This window comes from Botryllus schlosseri, chromosome 1 (assembly GCF_051294905.1).
Source record: "Botryllus schlosseri isolate E-star chromosome 1, Bs_hap1, whole genome shotgun sequence".
NCBI classification, from domain to species: Eukaryota; Metazoa; Chordata; class Ascidiacea; order Stolidobranchia; family Styelidae; genus Botryllus; species Botryllus schlosseri.
In genome coordinates this window covers 28,418,464-28,438,171 of record NC_137236.1, presented here as the reverse complement: position 1 = coordinate 28,438,171, position 19,708 = coordinate 28,418,464, and the positions used below count along the sequence as shown (strand labels likewise).

The 19,708-nt window shown below is 40.2% G+C and overlaps 1 protein-coding gene across 2 annotated transcripts in view; it reads left to right on the top strand.

Moving 5' to 3' along the window:
- Positions 1-4,769: 4,769 nt before the first annotated feature.
- Positions 4,770-19,708, top strand: part of LOC145434992 (uncharacterized) — a 350,877-nt gene continuing 335,938 nt past the window's right edge. Inside the window, exons 1-2 of one of the 2 annotated variants that reach the window (XR_013913660.1) lie at positions 4,770-6,069; positions 6,718-9,967. Coding sequence is in view for 1 of the 2 variants with exons in the window: in XM_080312241.1 (XP_080168367.1) it covers positions 8,517-9,899 (1,383 nt within the window). In the remaining variant the exon portion in view is untranslated. Of the gene's footprint in view, positions 6,070-6,717; positions 11,955-19,708 lie in introns of those variants that run through there. The other variant, XM_080312241.1, reaches the window with a different exon arrangement.

The window sequence follows — 19,708 nt, the reverse complement described above, 5'->3', positions numbered from 1 at the left end:
GATTGAGTAATACAAAAACGTAGAAGTTATTTGTTACTGCTGACCACTAGCTTTTAGGGGTCGACGGCTGGTCAAAGCCGTATCTGAGTTCCCGATCACTACCATAGTACCGCGTAGTAGCTGTCGTCAGATCGCGGTGCAGATTGCGAAGCAAGGCTATTGATAGCTCACTAGGACATACCTTGTTTGCCACGGACCTTGTACACGATTTCAGTAAGTCGCCATATCTACCCTGGTTGGCAACCAGTTTGTTAGACAGTAGGCCTATCCTATGTATACAATACCGTTCCTAGTTTCCAAGGTGGTCAAAATCGAATCACCATGCATGCCAATATGTTGTTCTGCATAGGCACAATATTATAAAATTGTTCCAGAGTATATGGACGAATGATATGCTTGCCTCATAGGTAGGGACTGATATTAGTCAATCATCATGAAATTTGCCGGAACGAATAACGATGCGAATAACAATGAACAGCGGCAGCGAACCCGCACCGACGGTATTACTTTGGAACAAGAAATGTTTTGTATAAGTATACATATTACATATAAGCGCTCGACAGTGCAGTTCTGGCGGCTCGGCATACAAGTAAAACTCGTGTAGGGTTTGTCGTATAGCGTTAAGCTGCAGTTTCTTACGCAATAAATCAATAGCTGCAGCAATAAGGAAACGGATATGGCAGCGCGTCGCATGGATTGCTTGCACAGTTGCACTTCGACAGATATTCCATTCCTTGCGTGAGTAATAACCTCGCCATAGTAGTCCGTCGCTTAATCAGCTGGCTAGCGTTATCGAGTCGCAAGTGCGGTATCGTGTTGTGAGTAGGGCTGGGCAAAATCGAGTACAGAGAGAGAGAGTCAGTTTTGGAGGCCCAAACCCCATACATTTGTAACTTGTAATGATGCTCACATGGAAGGCTGATGCGATTCCGATAAAATAAAAATAATATGGCTACTTTAGAATTGAATCTAGCTAGTTGTGTTTTAGTTAGTTTAGCTACGCTGTTTTAAAAGTGATCATAGCTTTAGTTCTAGTAGCGAATGTTCAAAATCCAACAGTTTGTACAAGATATTTGTAATCTGCCCTGCAACCGGCAAGCCTCAAAAGAAGAAGCAATTGTTATTCGTGTGTTAGCTTAATTTTACCAGCACGAAGGCAAATGACTTCGGTCACGTAACTGCCAATGGCAACGAGGCCAGGGAATATAGCTTTGCACATGTATGTCGACATCACACAAAATCGAAATAATCCAGACAGCATGTTCGGAAATGCGCGGGTAGAGATGATTATAATCTGCCAAGCAATCTGCCTGACAAGATTAAACCATATTTGTTGGCCAGCCTAATGCAGACCAGGGTCTAAAGTGCGGCCCGCGAAGCTATTCTGTGCGGCCAGCGAAAGCATGCTAGGAATTGAAATAAAAATCCTGCTTTTTGAATTTTGATGCGTGGACTAAAACCGTAGGCTGTATCGACTGGACAGGAAATTCGTTTACTTTGAAGCCTGTTCGTTAATACGCCACGATTACGCTGATTACGTACCTTGCATGCGTAATCTAGATTCAAAATAAAGTCAATGTAGCAAAGTATGAGTAGCAATTAAAGTCACAAGAAATCACTCTTTCCATATAGTTTAGTTCAAACCCTCTTTGTTGCCATTGTGACATTACGCAATATACGGTCTATGTTTCAATTGTTACGTGATATGTTTCCAAATACCTAATTTGTAAAGCAAGTCGATCAGTGCTCGCGATTACTATATGTCTCGTCTTAATCACTCATAAACAGGCCTGTTTATTTTTGGATTTCTCCAAAAATAACAAAAATAGCTTAGTTTTGGATGTTTTCAAATTTTATTTTTGGAGAATCTCCAAAAATAAGAAATGAAGGTGTTTTCAGCCCTAATACTACATGGAAAACTTCACCGAAAGTATGTTATTATCATGTAGGCCTATTCATGTTCTTCAACAATCGACATCATCAGTGATCTTGATCTAACTTTCTAATACTTTCATCACAAAGTCTTTGGCCTGGGGAATGCCCTCCAAATAAAAATCAGTGGGTGACGCCCGGTAGAGACATTTCTCCCAGTTGATTTTCTAGAAATCGGCTTCGACCGTCGCAGTTTTGGGAAACATCGAGCCATGTGGGTCCAAAGAACTGTCGCTCGTCAATAATGCGCTCGAAAGAGACGTCCATTTTGTATCGGACAGACACGGATTGGAATTGGTCTTCGATATTCTGTATCTACTCAGGTATCCACTTGTTCAACAGCCCACCCCGGTGTTTGTCGATCAATTCACTGAGCTGCAAATAAAGTAGCTTATATATATGTATCTCTCTTGTTTATATTATTAGAATCTAAAAGAGCAAGAAGTGCTTGTTCTGTCCTGCATACGAGGTTGCACCACTTGGTGTGGTAGACAGGGCAGAACCCTTTCATTGTCGGCAACTTCAATTTTCTTTATGCCGTCGATGAGCCCAGCTATAAGGCTCCTGGCTGCCTCGAACGTGGACTGCTTCTCTTCTTCGTCGATATTCTCGAGAAGGTCGAGGACTGCGCAGTGCACACTCTGATCCTCCACGAAATTGCGTGACTCAGTGAACTTGATAGCCCAGCACCCTCTGACCAGAGGACCTTCCTGGCCGCGGGTGTCATTGTCCCAGTCCTTAGCTGGGCACCGAGCTCGAAGGCGTTCGACCAGGCGATGGAGCTCATCCTGATGCTCCACGATCAGATGGCCAAGTCCATGAATCTTTGTGACGGTAGTGCTCAGCTCTGTGGCCATGCGCTCGAGGACGATTAGTTGGATCCACTACTGCAGCGAAAGTGCACAGGCTGGACTTTTATCGTTTATAACCCCGAGGAGTTTGGTACGGTGTCTAGTCAACCAAGTGGTCATATTCTTAATTGACAACCAACATGTGTCTACAAACTTGGGGCACATACTTTTCTTTTCCTGGATCAAGTCCTGTTGCCGTTGGAGGTAGCGATTCAGTCCCATCATCGTGTGGACGAATAAGTTATTGTTGTAGAGGTGGCGGTATTCGGCCTGCGTTACAAGGTCCCGCCCGCACCACTCTCGCACGATTTCATACCATGCCGCCTTTTCAACCCTTGTCGTGTCGCCTCTGATCCTTCCAGTGAGTGGAAGTACTCTTAGCGTTTCGGAGATCCCCTCCCGCACACACATGCTGTTTTTAAGTGTGTATGTGAGTTTCCTGGTTGTTTCAACAGTATTTACACTGCTATGACCCATGCATTTCACTAAAAAACTTGAAAAAACATCATCCAAAAAAGCTTATTTTTGGATGTTTTCAAATCTTATTTTTGGAGAATCTCCAAAAATAAAACCCAATATCCAAAAATAAACAGGCCTGCTCATAAAGGATGAAGATCGAACAGCCTTGTCAAAAAAGGAAGCGGAAAACTGAAATTCAAAGAAGGTTTTGAACACTACATATTTGTATACTGGGGTCAAAGATAAACCCCTTAGTTTTAGCCGAGCATGTCACCGAGATTAGGGATTTTAATTGAAGTCGGTCTCATGACAAAAACACGCAGACAGACATGGCTATTACATCTGCACACTGCTCGAGAAGAAGTGTCCAAGACAATAAGCCTTTTACTATCCCAAATCGATTTCATGTAGTGATTCTTGAACCGGGAGAGGGGGCGTGAAAACATCTGAAGGGGCGCGAAACCGAGGTTAAATTTTAAAAAATCCGCGTCATTTACCCATAGCTCATTGTTATTGCTCTGTGCTGTCCGACTTTGAAAGGTCAGAATTTTCTCATCAATAGCCATCACCTTCCACGCCATCAAAATATCCATTGAGATTCCTGGCATTCTGGTAGCTCTTTTTGTGATATCATGATAGGGAGGGGGTGCGAAATTTTTCACTATTTAGAAATAAAATTAAAATGCGGTGCAGAATTTAGCTAAAAAAATTCACTAGGCCCGCCAACGTATTTTATACTTCTCATTTGACCAGCGGCTAAAAGTAATTGCCCATCCCTGGCCTAATGTATAAGCGTGAACGCAAATTGGCATGCTTTGCACAGGTGCACAGTGCACACGTAACTCACGTAACAGATGCTCAATGTAATATTGCAAGCCCGATAAGCATTTACGGAGCGCTGAATATCCCTATCCCAATCAACTCTTGAAGCGAGCCAGGAAGGGCTCTGTTGATCGTTGCTCAATGAAAAAACGTTGGCAGATTTCAATTAGCACAACCACGAATCAAAATTGATTTTCCTCGCCTCCATGATTTCTCAAAGTGACACGCACACCCGGTGTTGGAAAACTCATTTCGATGTGACGTGAATATAAATTGTCGGCCGGTGAATTGTGAAATCCTAATGCGCAAGCTGACCGCGCGGCAAGTTGGACCGCTGTAAACTGACTGAACGTTCGAAACGTTTCGAATACCAAAACAATTACCAAGGTATAAGTATGGTTGTATTTAGAAGAAATCATTGTTCAAGACACTTCGTTTAAAACATGTTTCAATGGCCCTTTAATTTTTTTTTTAAGTTGTAAAATCATGTCATAATTGTGTAAATACTTTCCAAAAATCCTGTTGTATGAGCCTACGGATAATTACCACCGGATATTGCCGATGTATACGATATGGGATGGTTGGAATCCTCAAAATAGTCAGTTCAACAGCTTTATTACGTAGATAGTTCGTCAAAGAAGGTATATTTACCCTATATTTTCAATTGTAAATCCACTATGTTGTCACAATTGAATATCCGTGACGTCATGACTTAACATGTTTTAAACATGTTTCTTTTAAATTTATTTTTGTTTTAAATGCCACCCATAGTCCAAGGCATTATAGTTACAATATGCACTCCTGAATATGATCCAACATCATACATGTCTAGTTGAAATTTCGAAGTTGTGATCGAAGAGTTGCCATCTAAAGGGATGTCACCACGAGTTTAGGGATTACTCAACTATCACACGGCAGCGCAAATCGAGATGCATACTCTATACTTTCATTCAAGTAGATTACTGTAACGGGGGAAATTACATAACGAATATGCGATGTAGACAGCCTTGTACTAACTAGTCATTTAGTTAATCGTCTGTCATGACTGTCCACTAAGTAACGGTTTATTAAGTAGTTCTAGTTTTAATTGCGCATTTCTAAACGTGAGGCGTTCTACTTCTAGTTACGGAGTTTGAAATTTGCGTAGGTCTAGTTCTGTTCCGGTTGTAGATTTCAAAAAGTAAGTGCCGGTAGTTCTAGTTGTAGCTGCATATTTTGAAAAGTAAGTGGTTCTAGTTCTAGTTGCGTATTTAAAAATAATATTAGTTACCGAAAAACTAGAAAACAGGTGTCATCGTTTGTTGTCACCCGTGATACCGGTGTTCTGTTGTATCGTGTTTTTGCAGCCATTTTCAGCTCATAGTCATCGATACTAACATTGGCGTAGCCAGCGGGTGGGGTCTGAGATCGGAACCCCTCCCATTTCAAACTCGACACTTTTGCAATGCTGATTCTATGTCTGATATTCCTGTTAAACGAAAATTATTGAGCTGCATCGGGCAGTATGGATCTTAACATAGGGTTACCATGAGTCCTCTTTTGAGAGGATTTGTCCTCTTTTTGGACTTTTTTGAAAGTGTCCTCGGGGGACGCCCAAATGTTCTCTTTTTTTGTGATTTTGCCCCTTTTTTACAGACCATTTTTTAGTCAACCAACGGATAGGGTGAAAGAAAAACCGTAATTCGGGAGTTGAGCCAGAAAGTATGCCTTTTTGTTAGTCAACCGACCACGAAGGGGGAAAATTTACAACTTATTCTGGATTTTCCTCCGATATTGCAAGTCTGAAAATTTTGAAAAAGTGTCCTCTTTTCAGGTTTCCAAAATAGGTTAACCCTACTTTAACATTTCGTACTTGTTTGTTTAATTCGCACGTATAAAAGTGGCGCTCATCGCCTATAAGGTAATTTGCACCAGGACAGTAACTTCAGTTATTACCAGTGTCTTTATAGGTCTTTGTAATATTGCTGACGACTTCTGCAGTCTGCACCGAGGTCTTTCCCCATCGGTCTCTCATTTTCATGCGCCTGTAACTTGATCTTTTGGCTCGGACCACTTTCACTCTCGGGTTTTGCAACCCTGCTATGTCATCAGTGTTGGGATGACTCGAGTAACCTTTTTCGCATGACTTGACCTGACTTGGCGTTTCAGAAATGTGGATTGACTCGTGACTCGGAACTAAATTTACTAGTCAATATCAATTCATCGAGTAATTGGTGTCGATCAAAAGCACGGTGTCTTGCATTATGTACTGATTTTTCACGATGACTTGGTGTGGTGGGTGAGAGCGCCAATCAATATTTGTGCGCTATACTGAGCCGCAAACGAAATGATCGAAGCTACTGCTTACGTTGACGTAAAATAGTAGGAAAATAATCCAATAGCAAAGTATCTATCTCTGTTCTATAGATTGCTCATTGTGGTCAGTGCTCACCTCAACCAAACCTCTTGCATGATTTATATCGAATTTGTATAGAGTTTATCAGTTCCTGTTACTCGCCAACCATTGACGCAGGCTTGAATTGCATCTCATATAGATGTGTAGGGGAGTCGGAGTATGTATTGCATCAAATTAGCTTTCTGACTTTTCACATTCCATTCTCTATTTTTTCTGATAAATATCGACAGAGGCAGTTACTTGTGCGTGGTTTAGCAGCGCTAAATATGTGTGGGAGATACTGCGTGAAGCCTACGTTATAGGCCTTCCGTTGCAGACAGCCCATTGTCTGTTCCCTGTGAATCATAAACGGTCAAATGAAACAAATAGGTTGACGTGGTGTTATACTCAAAGTACCACAATATCCTAATTGAAACAGGACTGCTTAACCATTGCATGATTCTTACATCAAAAAGCACATGATGAAAAATTATGATATAGACAACATTGTCAGAATGAAGAAACGCGGTTTTTCAGCAGCAGTGTACGCAAAACTAGAGTGTTATCAGCAATTAAATGCTGCAGTTCAACGTTCTTTCTCCATTTTTGGCAAGCTACTTAGCAATGAAATACACTTTCTACCCGAGAAAGTAGGAACGTATCTTTCGTTGTACCACAACAAATTTAAATAATTCATACCATAATACCTGATGTAACTACTGGAATTCTTCATAGGGTCAGATTTCGTTAAAATCAAGTTTTTTCATGTAAATATTTGTCAGATATCAAGTCAATAACATTATTTCAGGCCAAACTACTTCGCAAGGACAGACAGTTCCAACCACAAATGAGGAAAAGTGGTACAATTTTAAAATCATGTGCTAAAACATCTAATTTGCATACGCGAGGTAAAAATTTGGGCAAAATTAAGTTTTTTGGGGTAAGAAAATGTCAATTTTTTTCAGGTCAAAATCTTCTGTTTTTAGGTAAAAAATCGCCCTACTAATCAGTATGGCACCTGCTCTTCCTTTTAGAGACTATAGTTCATATAGTCTCGCGGCTTCGCATTAGGAAAGTAAGCGCCATCATATCGTTCAGACTCCAGTTCCGATTTCGAACCACGACCTTCCCTTCTTACGCCACTGCACGCGACGTACCAATAAAACAGTCACAATTCAAATGCTGATCGAGCATAATTGCTTGCAGTCAATGTTGGTCAAAACGGGCTTGTCTTCGCAAATCATATGTCTGAGTTTAGCGCGTGCCGCGACCTCCAGGGATCCCCTGAGACTTGATCATGGAATCCCTGCGGCTCCTGGGAAAAAAGTGGTTAAGAATCATGATGTAGTCAGTCGTGCTTTAATTAGTTAGCTAGAGATTTTTAAAGGTCGTTGGTAATTCCTTATATATTTGCGAGTTTTGAAAAGTGAGTAGTTTTAATTGTAGTTAAGGCTGCATTTAAAACAAACTGCGTTTCAAACAAATGCCTTAAAAAATTAGTTGTGTTTTGTTCCAAACGTTGTATGATTATGCCATAAATGTGTGAATTCTTTCGAAAAACATGTATAGTATGAGCCTACGGACGATTCGCACCCAATAGAGTCGACGTATACGATATGGAGTGGCTGTACCCTCGACATTGTCATCGGTTCGACAGTTATAGCAAGTAGATATAGATCATTGGTACGGAATGGGTGTTCTGATCATGGTGACCGCCGACCGTATAATTGCTTCATAACAGTGTAGTCCTGCAATGGTTTCTACTTTTACCACATGTAGTGTTGACACTCTCTGAAAATCGCGGTACTTCCGCTTGTAATTGATCAGAATTGGACAGTATTCTAGTTGTACTTCCAGTTGAGTAATAGCAGAAAATGCTCTGCCTACCTCTAGCTCTGTTATAACGAATACTGAAGTTTTGTGATTCGAAAAAAGCATATCTTTTCATGATGTAATCTTTTGAAAATTTTAGAACGCAGCAATACACTAATTTTTTCACGATATTTGCTGAAAGACCGATAGATGGAATTGTATTCTCATCGCAGCTAAAGTCGCAAAGTGTACTCGCAAAGCTAGAAATGGCCCGATCCCAGCATCGTATCGCCTGCAATGATAATATTTGCGAGGTATGTGGAATGGGATTCATCATCAAATCTTATCTGACAAGGCACATGAAAATTCACGCCACTTCGAAGGAGTTTGAGTGCGACATATGCGGAAAAAACTTTGTGCAAAGGCCTTACCTAATACATCATCTCGCGTGCCACGCGAAAAAGGAAGGTCATAATTGCGACATATGCGGGAGATCATTCAATTTCAAATCAAACTTGAGAAACCACATGAAAATTCACGCTGGGGTGAAAGAGTGTGAGTGCGAAATTTGCGGGAAAGGTTTCACTAGAAAGGACCATTTGAAAACACATTATTTGAGTCATACTGGAGCGAAAGAGTACGAGTGTCGTATATGCGACAAAGAATTCGAAGAGAAATGTAATCTGAAAAGACATCACTTGATTCATACCAAGGCAAAAGAGTACGAGTGCCATATATGCGGCAAAAGTTTCGGACAGAAATGTAAACTGGACAATCATTACTTGATTCACACTAAGACTAAAGATTACGTGTGTCAGGTATGCGGCAAAGATTTCCGAAAGAAATGTGACCTGAAAAGTCATTTTGCCGTTCATACTGCAGCAAAAGATTACGAGTGCCGAATATGCGGAAAAGGATTCAAAACCGGATCTCAACTGGAAAGTCATTATTTGATTCACGCCGGAGATAAGAGACATAAGTGCGAGATTTGCGGGGAAGCATTTCGTTGGAAGTCGAACCTTAAGAGACACGTGAAGGTGATACACTTGAATATGAAAGAATATGAGTGCGATGTATGCGGGAAAGCTTTTTTGCAAGAGAATCAACTAAGATATCATAATGCCGCACATATGGACATAAAATATCAATGCGAGGTATGTGGGAAACGATTCGATCTCAAATCCAATATGCGAAGACACATGAACATTCACGTCGGATTGAAAGAGTTTGTGTGCGATGTATGTGCGAAAAGATTCGCCAGCGAATCTCATTTAAGAGCGCACATGAAGTACCATGTCGGATTTAAAGAGTTCCAATGTGAGATTTGTGGTAAAGCATTTAGTTCGAAGTGTAACACTCAGACACACACGGAGTCGGCCCATTTAAATGCGAAAAGGTATGATTGCGATACATGCGGTAAAGTCTTTCGACAAAGGACTAACCTCAGACATCACTATTCCGTCCACACGGAAGCAAAATACCCGTGTGAAATATGCGGGAAAATATTCAATGTCAAATCCTACTTGAGAATCCACAGCAAGATTCACTCGGGAGTAAAAGAGCATGAGTGCGATATATGCGGAAGGACATTCGGTATAAAGAGTTCTCTCGTGCGTCACTTACGAATCCACGAAAGCGACGGAAAGTAAGGATGCGACGATACGTGGGGCAAATCAAAGGCGGATCGCTGTAGTAGAAATTGTTGTCGCAACCAGAAGTTTATCTGTTACGTGCGTGGAAACGTTTTGATAAGTGGAAGTGATATCATGGCATATAATATGATATCTTGGTAACAATGATTTTTCTGCTGCGGTATTGACGTTGGTCGCTGCATCGAATACAAAAGAGATCGATAAACATTATTATAATGCAGCAGGGCGATTCAAGAGTATGTATTTAGACCAGGGGTGTCAAACTCAACTAACGTCGCCTACCGGATTCATTACTTCAGATCACTCGCGGGCCGCACCAAAATTCCTCAATACAAAAATACCTCTAAATCCATGGTCTTATTTTCCATTTGAATACTTCATTACCCGGCGTACACAATAGTATATTACATGGATCATAAGGGTTCTGTTCTAGCTGCACCTGTTATGTGGAAACAATAGAATTGGCAAAAAAACGATGATTGGGCGGCTGAATAACCGTGACTAACGATGATATAAGGGGGCATCCGTCTATATGCTCCCTTCGTTTTAGTGATATATTGACATCGACCTTGCGTATGCGTTCTTAGGAACGCAAAAGATTTAACTGTAAACGCGGACGTTGAAATTTGCTTCATATTATTACATTGCAATTCGGGTTTCTCTCGAGGCTGGAGACCTCTATTATACTTTCCATGTAATCTGCGTATCAGGGTTCTTGACATTTTCGCTTTTTTGAATAACTAGTTTTTTAGCAGTGAAATGAACTCGCACTTTCTTGCCTTGTCGGAATTGGGGGTCAATGTCAGCGACCTGCTCCTAATGGTGAATAGAAACAGAGCACAACGGAGCAATCGGGTGGTTATAATGTGGCATATAAACAGTCTCGACATGTGCTACCTTGAAGAACTATTTAGTGAAAGTACTTCCTACTAGAAATCTCAACATTTGTGAGAAATGTGCTGGATAATACATGCATTTTCAATTTAATCATAATGGCTTCGCGGGCCGGATGAAATCACCTGGCGAGCAGATGCTTTTTTATGCGTAGTTTACTCTGCGTCAACCACCAGCTAACGTGCGTTTATTTGCCTGGTTTCGTGTGTCCCTTCTTTTGCTCGTCAATCGAAATGGCGATTTTATGTTCGTCGACTATGTAACTTTTCAACTCACAACGACGAATGTCCTATTACGGCCACTATCAATATCTTACCGTCGCGAATACTTGTCTCGGAGTTTGTGGTTTGTGGCTCAAAGTTGGCGTCAGTCGAAACGCTAACGTGAACCCGTATGTACCAATATATGTTTCAATACCAATTGCACGAATTTTTTCTTCAATATGAACGACGAAAATGATTCTTGTTTGCGGTCAGTTCTGTTGCCGGAATGACGTCGGAGAACCGAGTGCTCTGTTCCATACAATGGGCAATTACTGATTTAGTGTAATCGATTACAATTACAGATTACGTTATGAGATATGACTAGATGAGTGTTTCCCAACCTTATTTCGACTCATCGCCCCCTTTTCCAGATCGATCCAAATTTTTCTGATTAATTGACCATAAAAAAAATCAATTTTGCGAGTATGAGCTCGGAAATCAGGTACCCGCGTCTACTTTCCATTGAGTCGAACTCTTTGTTTAGTCAACTTTTGCATCATACGCAGAATAAGCCGCGATGGCCCGCGAGAAGGTTTTGAGTGCCCAGCAAGGTAATTATCGAAATAAGTTATATCAAAAAATGCATTTGCGGGGTTATTTATTGCGAACTTGCAAGGTGAACCAATAATGTCATTAGCCTCACCTCGAAATTTGGAATGTTGATGACTAAATTATCAGTTCCGACGCATTGTCGTGGCCAGGAGGCAGTCACAATTTTCGTAGATATCTGTGTATGACGATTGAGTAGAATATTTCGTGGCAGATATATTCGACTTGGCTTTCTTGGCCTCCCTTCGCGCGAGTTCACTCGATTTCTTGCTTTTAATATTGATACCCCATCATGAACATTAAAAATACGCCCAGTGTATTGAATTGAGTCTAACTGTATTCGCAATGATGAGAGAACGTGTCGTCCAATATTCGACTTCGCATATGCACTCGCTGAAGGATCGTCGGCAAACTTAACCTTTTCACAAAAAGATTGACGCATCTTCGCCGAAATCTTAGATATATCTATGTCTAAAAGCCGAGTACTCCCGTACTTGCCAAATGAGCCGAGAGGTATATAGGGGTGACCCGCATGCAAGGGACATTTTTATTAACCGATTTCGTTTATTAACTTTGAAATATTTTGGAGTTTCGCGCGGTTATGAGTGGTTATTACAATACTAAACACTGACTTTTCATGACACAATTGTAATCGCTTTCGATGCGTTTTGTTTTCACCGTAACGTAATCTGGTTCGCTCCTACCGGGCGACTAAAAAAGGGCATCAACATTCAAGTGACCCGCGCAATGGTTCGTAAATCTCACGTCACCCTGATTTTGACCCTGCTCGTAACGTGGCGAGATAGCGCGGTGGTATAATCCGTGGCTACAACACCAACGGGTGCGGGTTCGAGTCCAACCGAGGTCCACTTCAGAATTCCAATACCTAAATGTACGTGAGCGTACGCGGTGTCTTACAAAAAGCCTGGAGTGGGTCGGCAGTTACAGGAAACATGGAGAATATCGGCCTGGTGTAAATGCCCATAGTAGTCGACAGTAGTTAGTATGATCGGTCGTGAGGTGGGTGGGGCTCTTATGGGCCCGCTGGTGACTCGCCGCGAAACTCGTGTTGGTGATTCGCCCTTTTCGACCCCCCCTATCGCTGGTGAGTCGCCATTTGGTCTTATGGTTGCGGCCGTGATTCGCCCTTTCAGGTATAGGCTGCGTCGGTGACTCGCCGCGAAAACTCGTGTTGGTGACTCGCCTTTTTTACTATAGGCGGTGGCGGTGATTCGCCTGTCATGTATTCTTACGCGGTCTCTGGTGACTCGCCATGTGTTCTTATGGGTGCGGTCATGAATCGCCCTTTCAGGTATAGGCTGCGTCGGTGATTCGCCGTGGAAACTCGTGGTCGTGACTCGCCTTTTTTACTATGGGTGGTGGTGGTGATTCGCCTGTCATGTATTCTTACGGGATCTGTGGTGATTCGCCATGTGTTCTTATGGGTGCGGTCGTGAATCGCCCTTTCGGGTATAGGCATCTCTCGCCCGGTGTTGAATATGTATCAAGTAAATAGTCATGTGATTGATCCTTAGTTAATGTGTATATTCCAAATTATGGCGAGTATGACAATGATATATCGTTATTCTTATGGACGCGGCGATGATTCGTACTTTCGGGTATAGACTGCGGGCGGAATGTCGTACTTTCAACAAAAAAGGCGTGAAAATAGTTTGCAAAATCTAGGAATTACTCTCATGGTAATGTTTGAGTAATTAGATTACCCCAGAGCCGGCGCAGACGGTGATTCGAATACCAACAATAACCACGCTCACAAACTAACACTTCAAATAGGTGTGAAATATATAACAAACCCCGCAATCACTGACAAGATAATGTCTCGGACATAACCATCTTTCGCGACTTGGTGTTACAGGCATATCGATCACTCACGCGGTGAAATTTTAGTAAGCAGTTTACCACAGAGCCCGCGTAGACGGCGATACCAACAATAGCCGCGTTCACAAACTAACACTTCAAAAAGGTGCGAAATAGGTTGCAAATCCCACGATCACTCACGAGATAACACCTAAGACAGAGCCAGCCCTCACCAACTTGTTGTTACATACATTCCAATCGCCACAATGTAATATTTTGATAATCGGTATGTCACAGGAACCGGATTTCACTGGTAAAATTTAATAAGTAACGGATAACAGAGCCGTCACAGACGATGATTCGAATACCGACAAATTCTCACTTATTTCTGATCCCACCCTAATCCTTTGCGAAGTTGACGCTTAGTCGAAAAGGTGTGAAATAATTGTAAAACCCTACGTCGCTGACGGGATAATGCATCAGACATAGCGATCTAGTTATAGCATGGGTCGGAATCCATTCGCGGGATGTACTAGGTAAATTGAGATAATCCAAAACCGAATATTTTGACTTTGGCGTAGTGTGAATTGAAATAGGATTGACAAACATGGCTATCAACTTTCCCACAGTCCCATATTGATATTATACGCACATTGATTCGAAACAAGTAATGGAACATTGCAACTCTATTCGCGATCCGACTTTTCGTTTGTCAAAGCGACATTTTTAACATCTTACCATACTCAAAAGAATTATTTACAACATTAACAAGTGTTCAAAATCTAGTTTTCACTTACTTGATTATACCACTGCAACTCACAAATTTGAATTAATTCATCCTGGTTGTATTCGTATGATCGGTCTTTTTTATTCAATTGTAAAGGTCGTTACTATTCTGAAGACAAAGTAAGCTATTTACTAATCGACACATAAATGACTTGACATAAACATATTATATTTTGAGTATACGAGATTTGAATGTCTGAACAATAACTGAGAAATAATTTATCACAATAAAATACGTATATTACAGCGTAAAAGATGTTTGAATGTCAGCAACTCTGTACGGTCATAGTTACTACCACTAATTTACCCGACCAACTCGTCATGATCATTCCTGAAATCAACACAAATATGACCACTGACTTGAGTTAACCACAAAACAGCATCAAGTTTTAAATCCACTTGTAGCTTACGGATTATTTGAATGCTGGTTATGTTTTGTTGTAATTGAGTTCACGGAAATAGTATTACGTCTCGACATCTGACCATCTTACCATATTCAAAGAATCAACCACGAAAACATTGTCAAGTAAATCCGTTAACCGACCAACTCAACAGTATCAATATGAAAAACAGCCAAACATACACGAATCCATACAAGCACTAAAACCTAAAATCCATAACAAGCCTGGTTGTATTCATATCCCTACATGTCTTTTTTATTCAACTTGAAAAGTCGTTACTATTCTGTAAGACAAAGAAATTACTATGCGGTATATTTTGTAAGATAAAAGTAATTACTTCTCGGTGCCCGCGACTTGAGATTAACATAATATGTTTGAGTATGCGAGATTTGAAAGTATGCCCAACATGTTGAGAATTCATTTCTTACAATCGAACGCAGGTGTTATATTGAAAATTATCATGATGTAAACATAAGGATTGACACATTGATTTGACATATGTAATAGTTGATCATGACTTGACTATTAAATTATTTGCGTTAATTAGACCCGGCGTTGTGGTAAAGATTATTGTGACAGCAACAAACTTTTCAGTACCATTGTTATTAACATATTGAGTTGTAAACTATGTGTGTCTAAAATGTTCTCGATTGGAAAATTATTCAGCCTTGGTACAAACCACGCAGAGTATTGTGGATATCAGGAAATATTTTACAAATGTCTGCATTAAACAAGACTAAAGATGAAACAACAATTTCCTTTGTTGAACAATAACCGGAGCAATACTTTATTGTCGGTGAGAATTGAAACACTTTCGCGCATTACCTGGTGTCAAGATATCACACTAGGTGAATTGACATACCACCATTTGATTAATGCTTAATCCGTTCGCATCATTTCACACTCACTTTGATCATTACAAAAGTAAATTGGAATATGTTTGCTAGGCACCACCTATTCAACTATACTTGAGTAATACAGAAACCTCTCAGCATTAATAAAATCGAAATGTGCGCTACACTGAAATCTACAAAAATGTGTTTGTATTGCTGTTCGTAGTAGCGATATCGATTTGAACCTCCATCATCTAACCAAACTACTGAGAGTCGTTGTCAATTTACATGACGTTCACTGATTACATACTAGAACTATTTGTGCAGCGCACACGATCAGAGAAATTGGACATTTTTCCATTGCCATTCGTCAAAGTAAATGTCGTCACAATAATCAGTCACTAAAAGACCATATACTTGTATGTGATTGAATCGCCGACAATTAACTCGGTAAATCAAACCCCTGAGAAATTTTCACTCAGTCATTGGATAGGAAACAGCGTCGCTTAATCGGTGTGAGTCGTTTTTTCTAAATACTAATCATATCTGTCCAGCCAAGAACAATTTTCACTCACTTGGGTAACGAAACCAGTGTCCAATATCAATACAAGATATTTTCGTCACACAAAAATAATCAACTTCACTCGATATTCCCGTACTACGAAACTGTACAAAGGTTACATGCTTTTGTATGACATGGAATCAATACCGATCGAAGTAACCGTATTGGAGATAACTTTTAAACAAACACACTCTACGTGGTTAACATTCTCGTCGATTCTATTGTGATTAATGTATACTTCATGTGATCTGGATTCATTTCGATATGGCTAAACATTCAACCTCGACGGATACGAATTGTCACACACTCAAGTAATATCATATCAAATAGTTATTTACAAGACACAGAAATTTGTTTTGGTCGTTTCGACTTTATTACTGGAGATACTCATCACTTCGCTTAATACAATCTAGATTTAAACTCCATCGAACCTTTGGTGTCTATCGTTTTGCTGGATACGAATTATGTTAGTCTAAGAGTACACAATTTTCACTATCTTGGGTTATGAACTCAGTGTGTTAGCGATCATTCAATATTTTGTAGTATCAACTAGCTACTTCGTAGGATACGAATGATCATCCTCACAACTCTTACAAAAGTACGAAGGATATTTACATCACACAAAGTAATCGACTTTACTCGATATCCTCACACTACGAAACTGAATGGTTATGGTTTGACTCTACAAACTGTTCCGATGTCACAAGAACTTTTTCATACGAATGGTTACGTATCTAAATATTCAAATAATCCAACACACGACTATAGCACTTACAGAAATATCATAGTTCTTGTAACAAAGTTGTATAAGTATAATGTTTATCGTAAGTCCTACATAGCCATGATATCCGTCCGAGTTTGACTTTTAGAAAACATTATACCGACATCGCGACATCTTTCAAAATTAAAACCACGGTGACTGCTTCAGAGACCTACCAATGAAATTGCAGTATTACAGTTACTTCCACAAAAGAGTATGTATTCGACTTACTTACCACAAATCTAACGCACAAAACAATTTACTTTACTAACGAGAAGCACCGAGCCTCACATCAAAACAACTAGAAAGTGGAACTATATTAAAAAACGTCGCTAACCTTTGTGCGCCAGCTGTAAATCACACAAGCAACATGTTTCAAGATTCTGGTTATTGAAAAACGTTAAAGTGTTTCTCCTGCACCAAGTCGTTATGTTGACGAAAGCGTATATTGTAATACCATGATCGATTTGCATTCGTTGGTCACAAACTGTCACTACTCTAAATAATTATTTTTCACTCAAACACAAAAGCATACTTGTCGCCAATCGTTTTCATCAAGCACGAGTTCAAGAAACCTGCTACGGCATGAATTGTTATTTTGATGTTGTGTAAATAGGTAATAATTTATTTTAGTAACACTACATCAACATCATCGAGTTGTGCGAATAGATTTACATGTGGTTTTAATCGAAGTACACAGCACGGTCTAATGTAGATTCATCTCTATTGTACAGCAACTCGGTAATCGAAATGCATTAACATTTAAACAACGATCTTGGTTCGTCACGCGAAAAATATCTTTACTGTCGCAACAATCTGATACTCTGCACAAGATGTGTAAATCCTTTTCACACTCATAATAATACACTAACGGGATACCGATGTCAAGCAACAACGTTTAACAACATCACTGACACTGAACATACGATACCTACCCAAGTAAAAATATCATTTTCACCAGGAGGTCAGTCGTTACTTGTGTACAATTACCATTTTCCCTTGGGAGTTTAGCGTTACCCGAGTAACAAAACCATTTTCACTTGGAAATATATGTTTTCCCTCAACAACAAACGTTTTTCACTTGGAAATATATTTTTTCCCTGGGTAACAAACCCCTTTTCACTTGGAAATATATTTTTGTCCTGGATAACAAACCTTTTTCACTTGGAAATATATTTTTTCTCTTGGTAACAAACCTTTTTCACTTGGAAATATATTTTTTCTCTGGGTAACAAACCTTTTTCACTTGGGAATATATTTTTTCCCCGAGCAACAAACCATTTTCACTGAGCAACAAACCCTTTTCTCCCCAGGCAACAAACCCTTTTCGTTTGGAAAACTATCATTTACCTGAGTACCAATACCATTTTCGTTTTGAAAACTGACAACTACACCGGTCAATTTGATATTTTTTGTATATTGTTACAGCAGACAGTGACAAAATATACACCAACAACGACTCCGATACATTTGTGTAATCAAATATTCACTTGCTCTGATGCATCTCATCAAAATCATTGGTTACTCACATACAATAACAATGTGCTGTTGTACATCGACATGTATGTTTTCGGAATTGGCGAATAAAGGGGTTTCTGATATGTCCGTGATGTCCGGGTTCGTGCTTTGGATTTTCCAGAGTCAAAATGTCTGAATAAAACACCTCCTTGACGATGATTGGTATGTGGATAACGGTGCTCGGAAAACGGTTGGATTTATGTCACCCAACTCCAGGTCGAGTTTTCCTCCCACATGTTTACTATATTGTGTCTTTATTGGTCAATGTATGTCTCGACATTCAGTTTGAAATCGGAAACCCTGATAAAGTACGTAACCGGATCCGGATATCAACTGTGAATCGATAAACCAATGAACAATATTCAAAGTAAACATGTTACACCCTGTGTTTCCACGACAAAATACCATCCAGACATACGTCGCGCTTGTTTGCCCACACCAGTATACGCGTAAATGGAGGTGTGTGACATTGCATGCAATGTGTTGGTATACAAACATCGATCCACAGACATTATCATAGCCGGTAATTTTGATGTAGATCGAATGTCACTCGATAACAACGGTATACCAATAAGCCACATTGCAATGACTCTGAGTCAATCTGAAGCATGACATACAGACACACAAACATAGAAACCGTAACATGGGTATTCGCACGATAGTGAAAGTGAACTGTACAGTACATACCAATATTGTGATCACAGTCAAATATGCGAACCATGCACAATCATATACCCTGGTTTTTGTTGGATATGTACGAAACCGATAAATCGATACATTTCTTTTCCCTGGACATCAATAATACAATCGCCATTCCAATACATCGCTCGAATGTGAGGTTCGTCTGGTGTAAAATCCATATCAAATAACACCAAAGTATGCCTTCCGTGTTTTATCATTTCCACCGACGCTTCTTGTCTGTGTCGTAACACTATAGTGTGGGGAGTTGAAAAACGGTACATTCTAAAACGGATTGACATGTTCTTCGACATGACCAACAGAATCGACCTCAATAGCCTTGTGGTGATGACAGTGTCAAAATGCTACCGATATGACGAGACCAACCCGATCTCTTGTAGCGATGACCGTTTCGAAATGTCACCGGACGAGCTAGACCCTTACGAAAGTGTGTTTTATGATTGCGTGTGAAATCACGAGGTAGTGTTCTATTGTGGTGTACGATTGCAGTCTTCATTCCACAGAAACATACCTTATTGGATCACAATATCAGTCCGACATTTGCATGATATTTATCTGGAGTCGTTATGTGGGAGTAGCGACATCCATTGATCGTGACTGAAAGACTGATCACAATCACATATATTTCCAAGTGAAAATGGTTTTGTTACTCGGGTAACGCTAAACTCCCAAGGGAAAATGGTAATTGTACACAAGTAACGACTGACCTCCTGGTGAAAATGA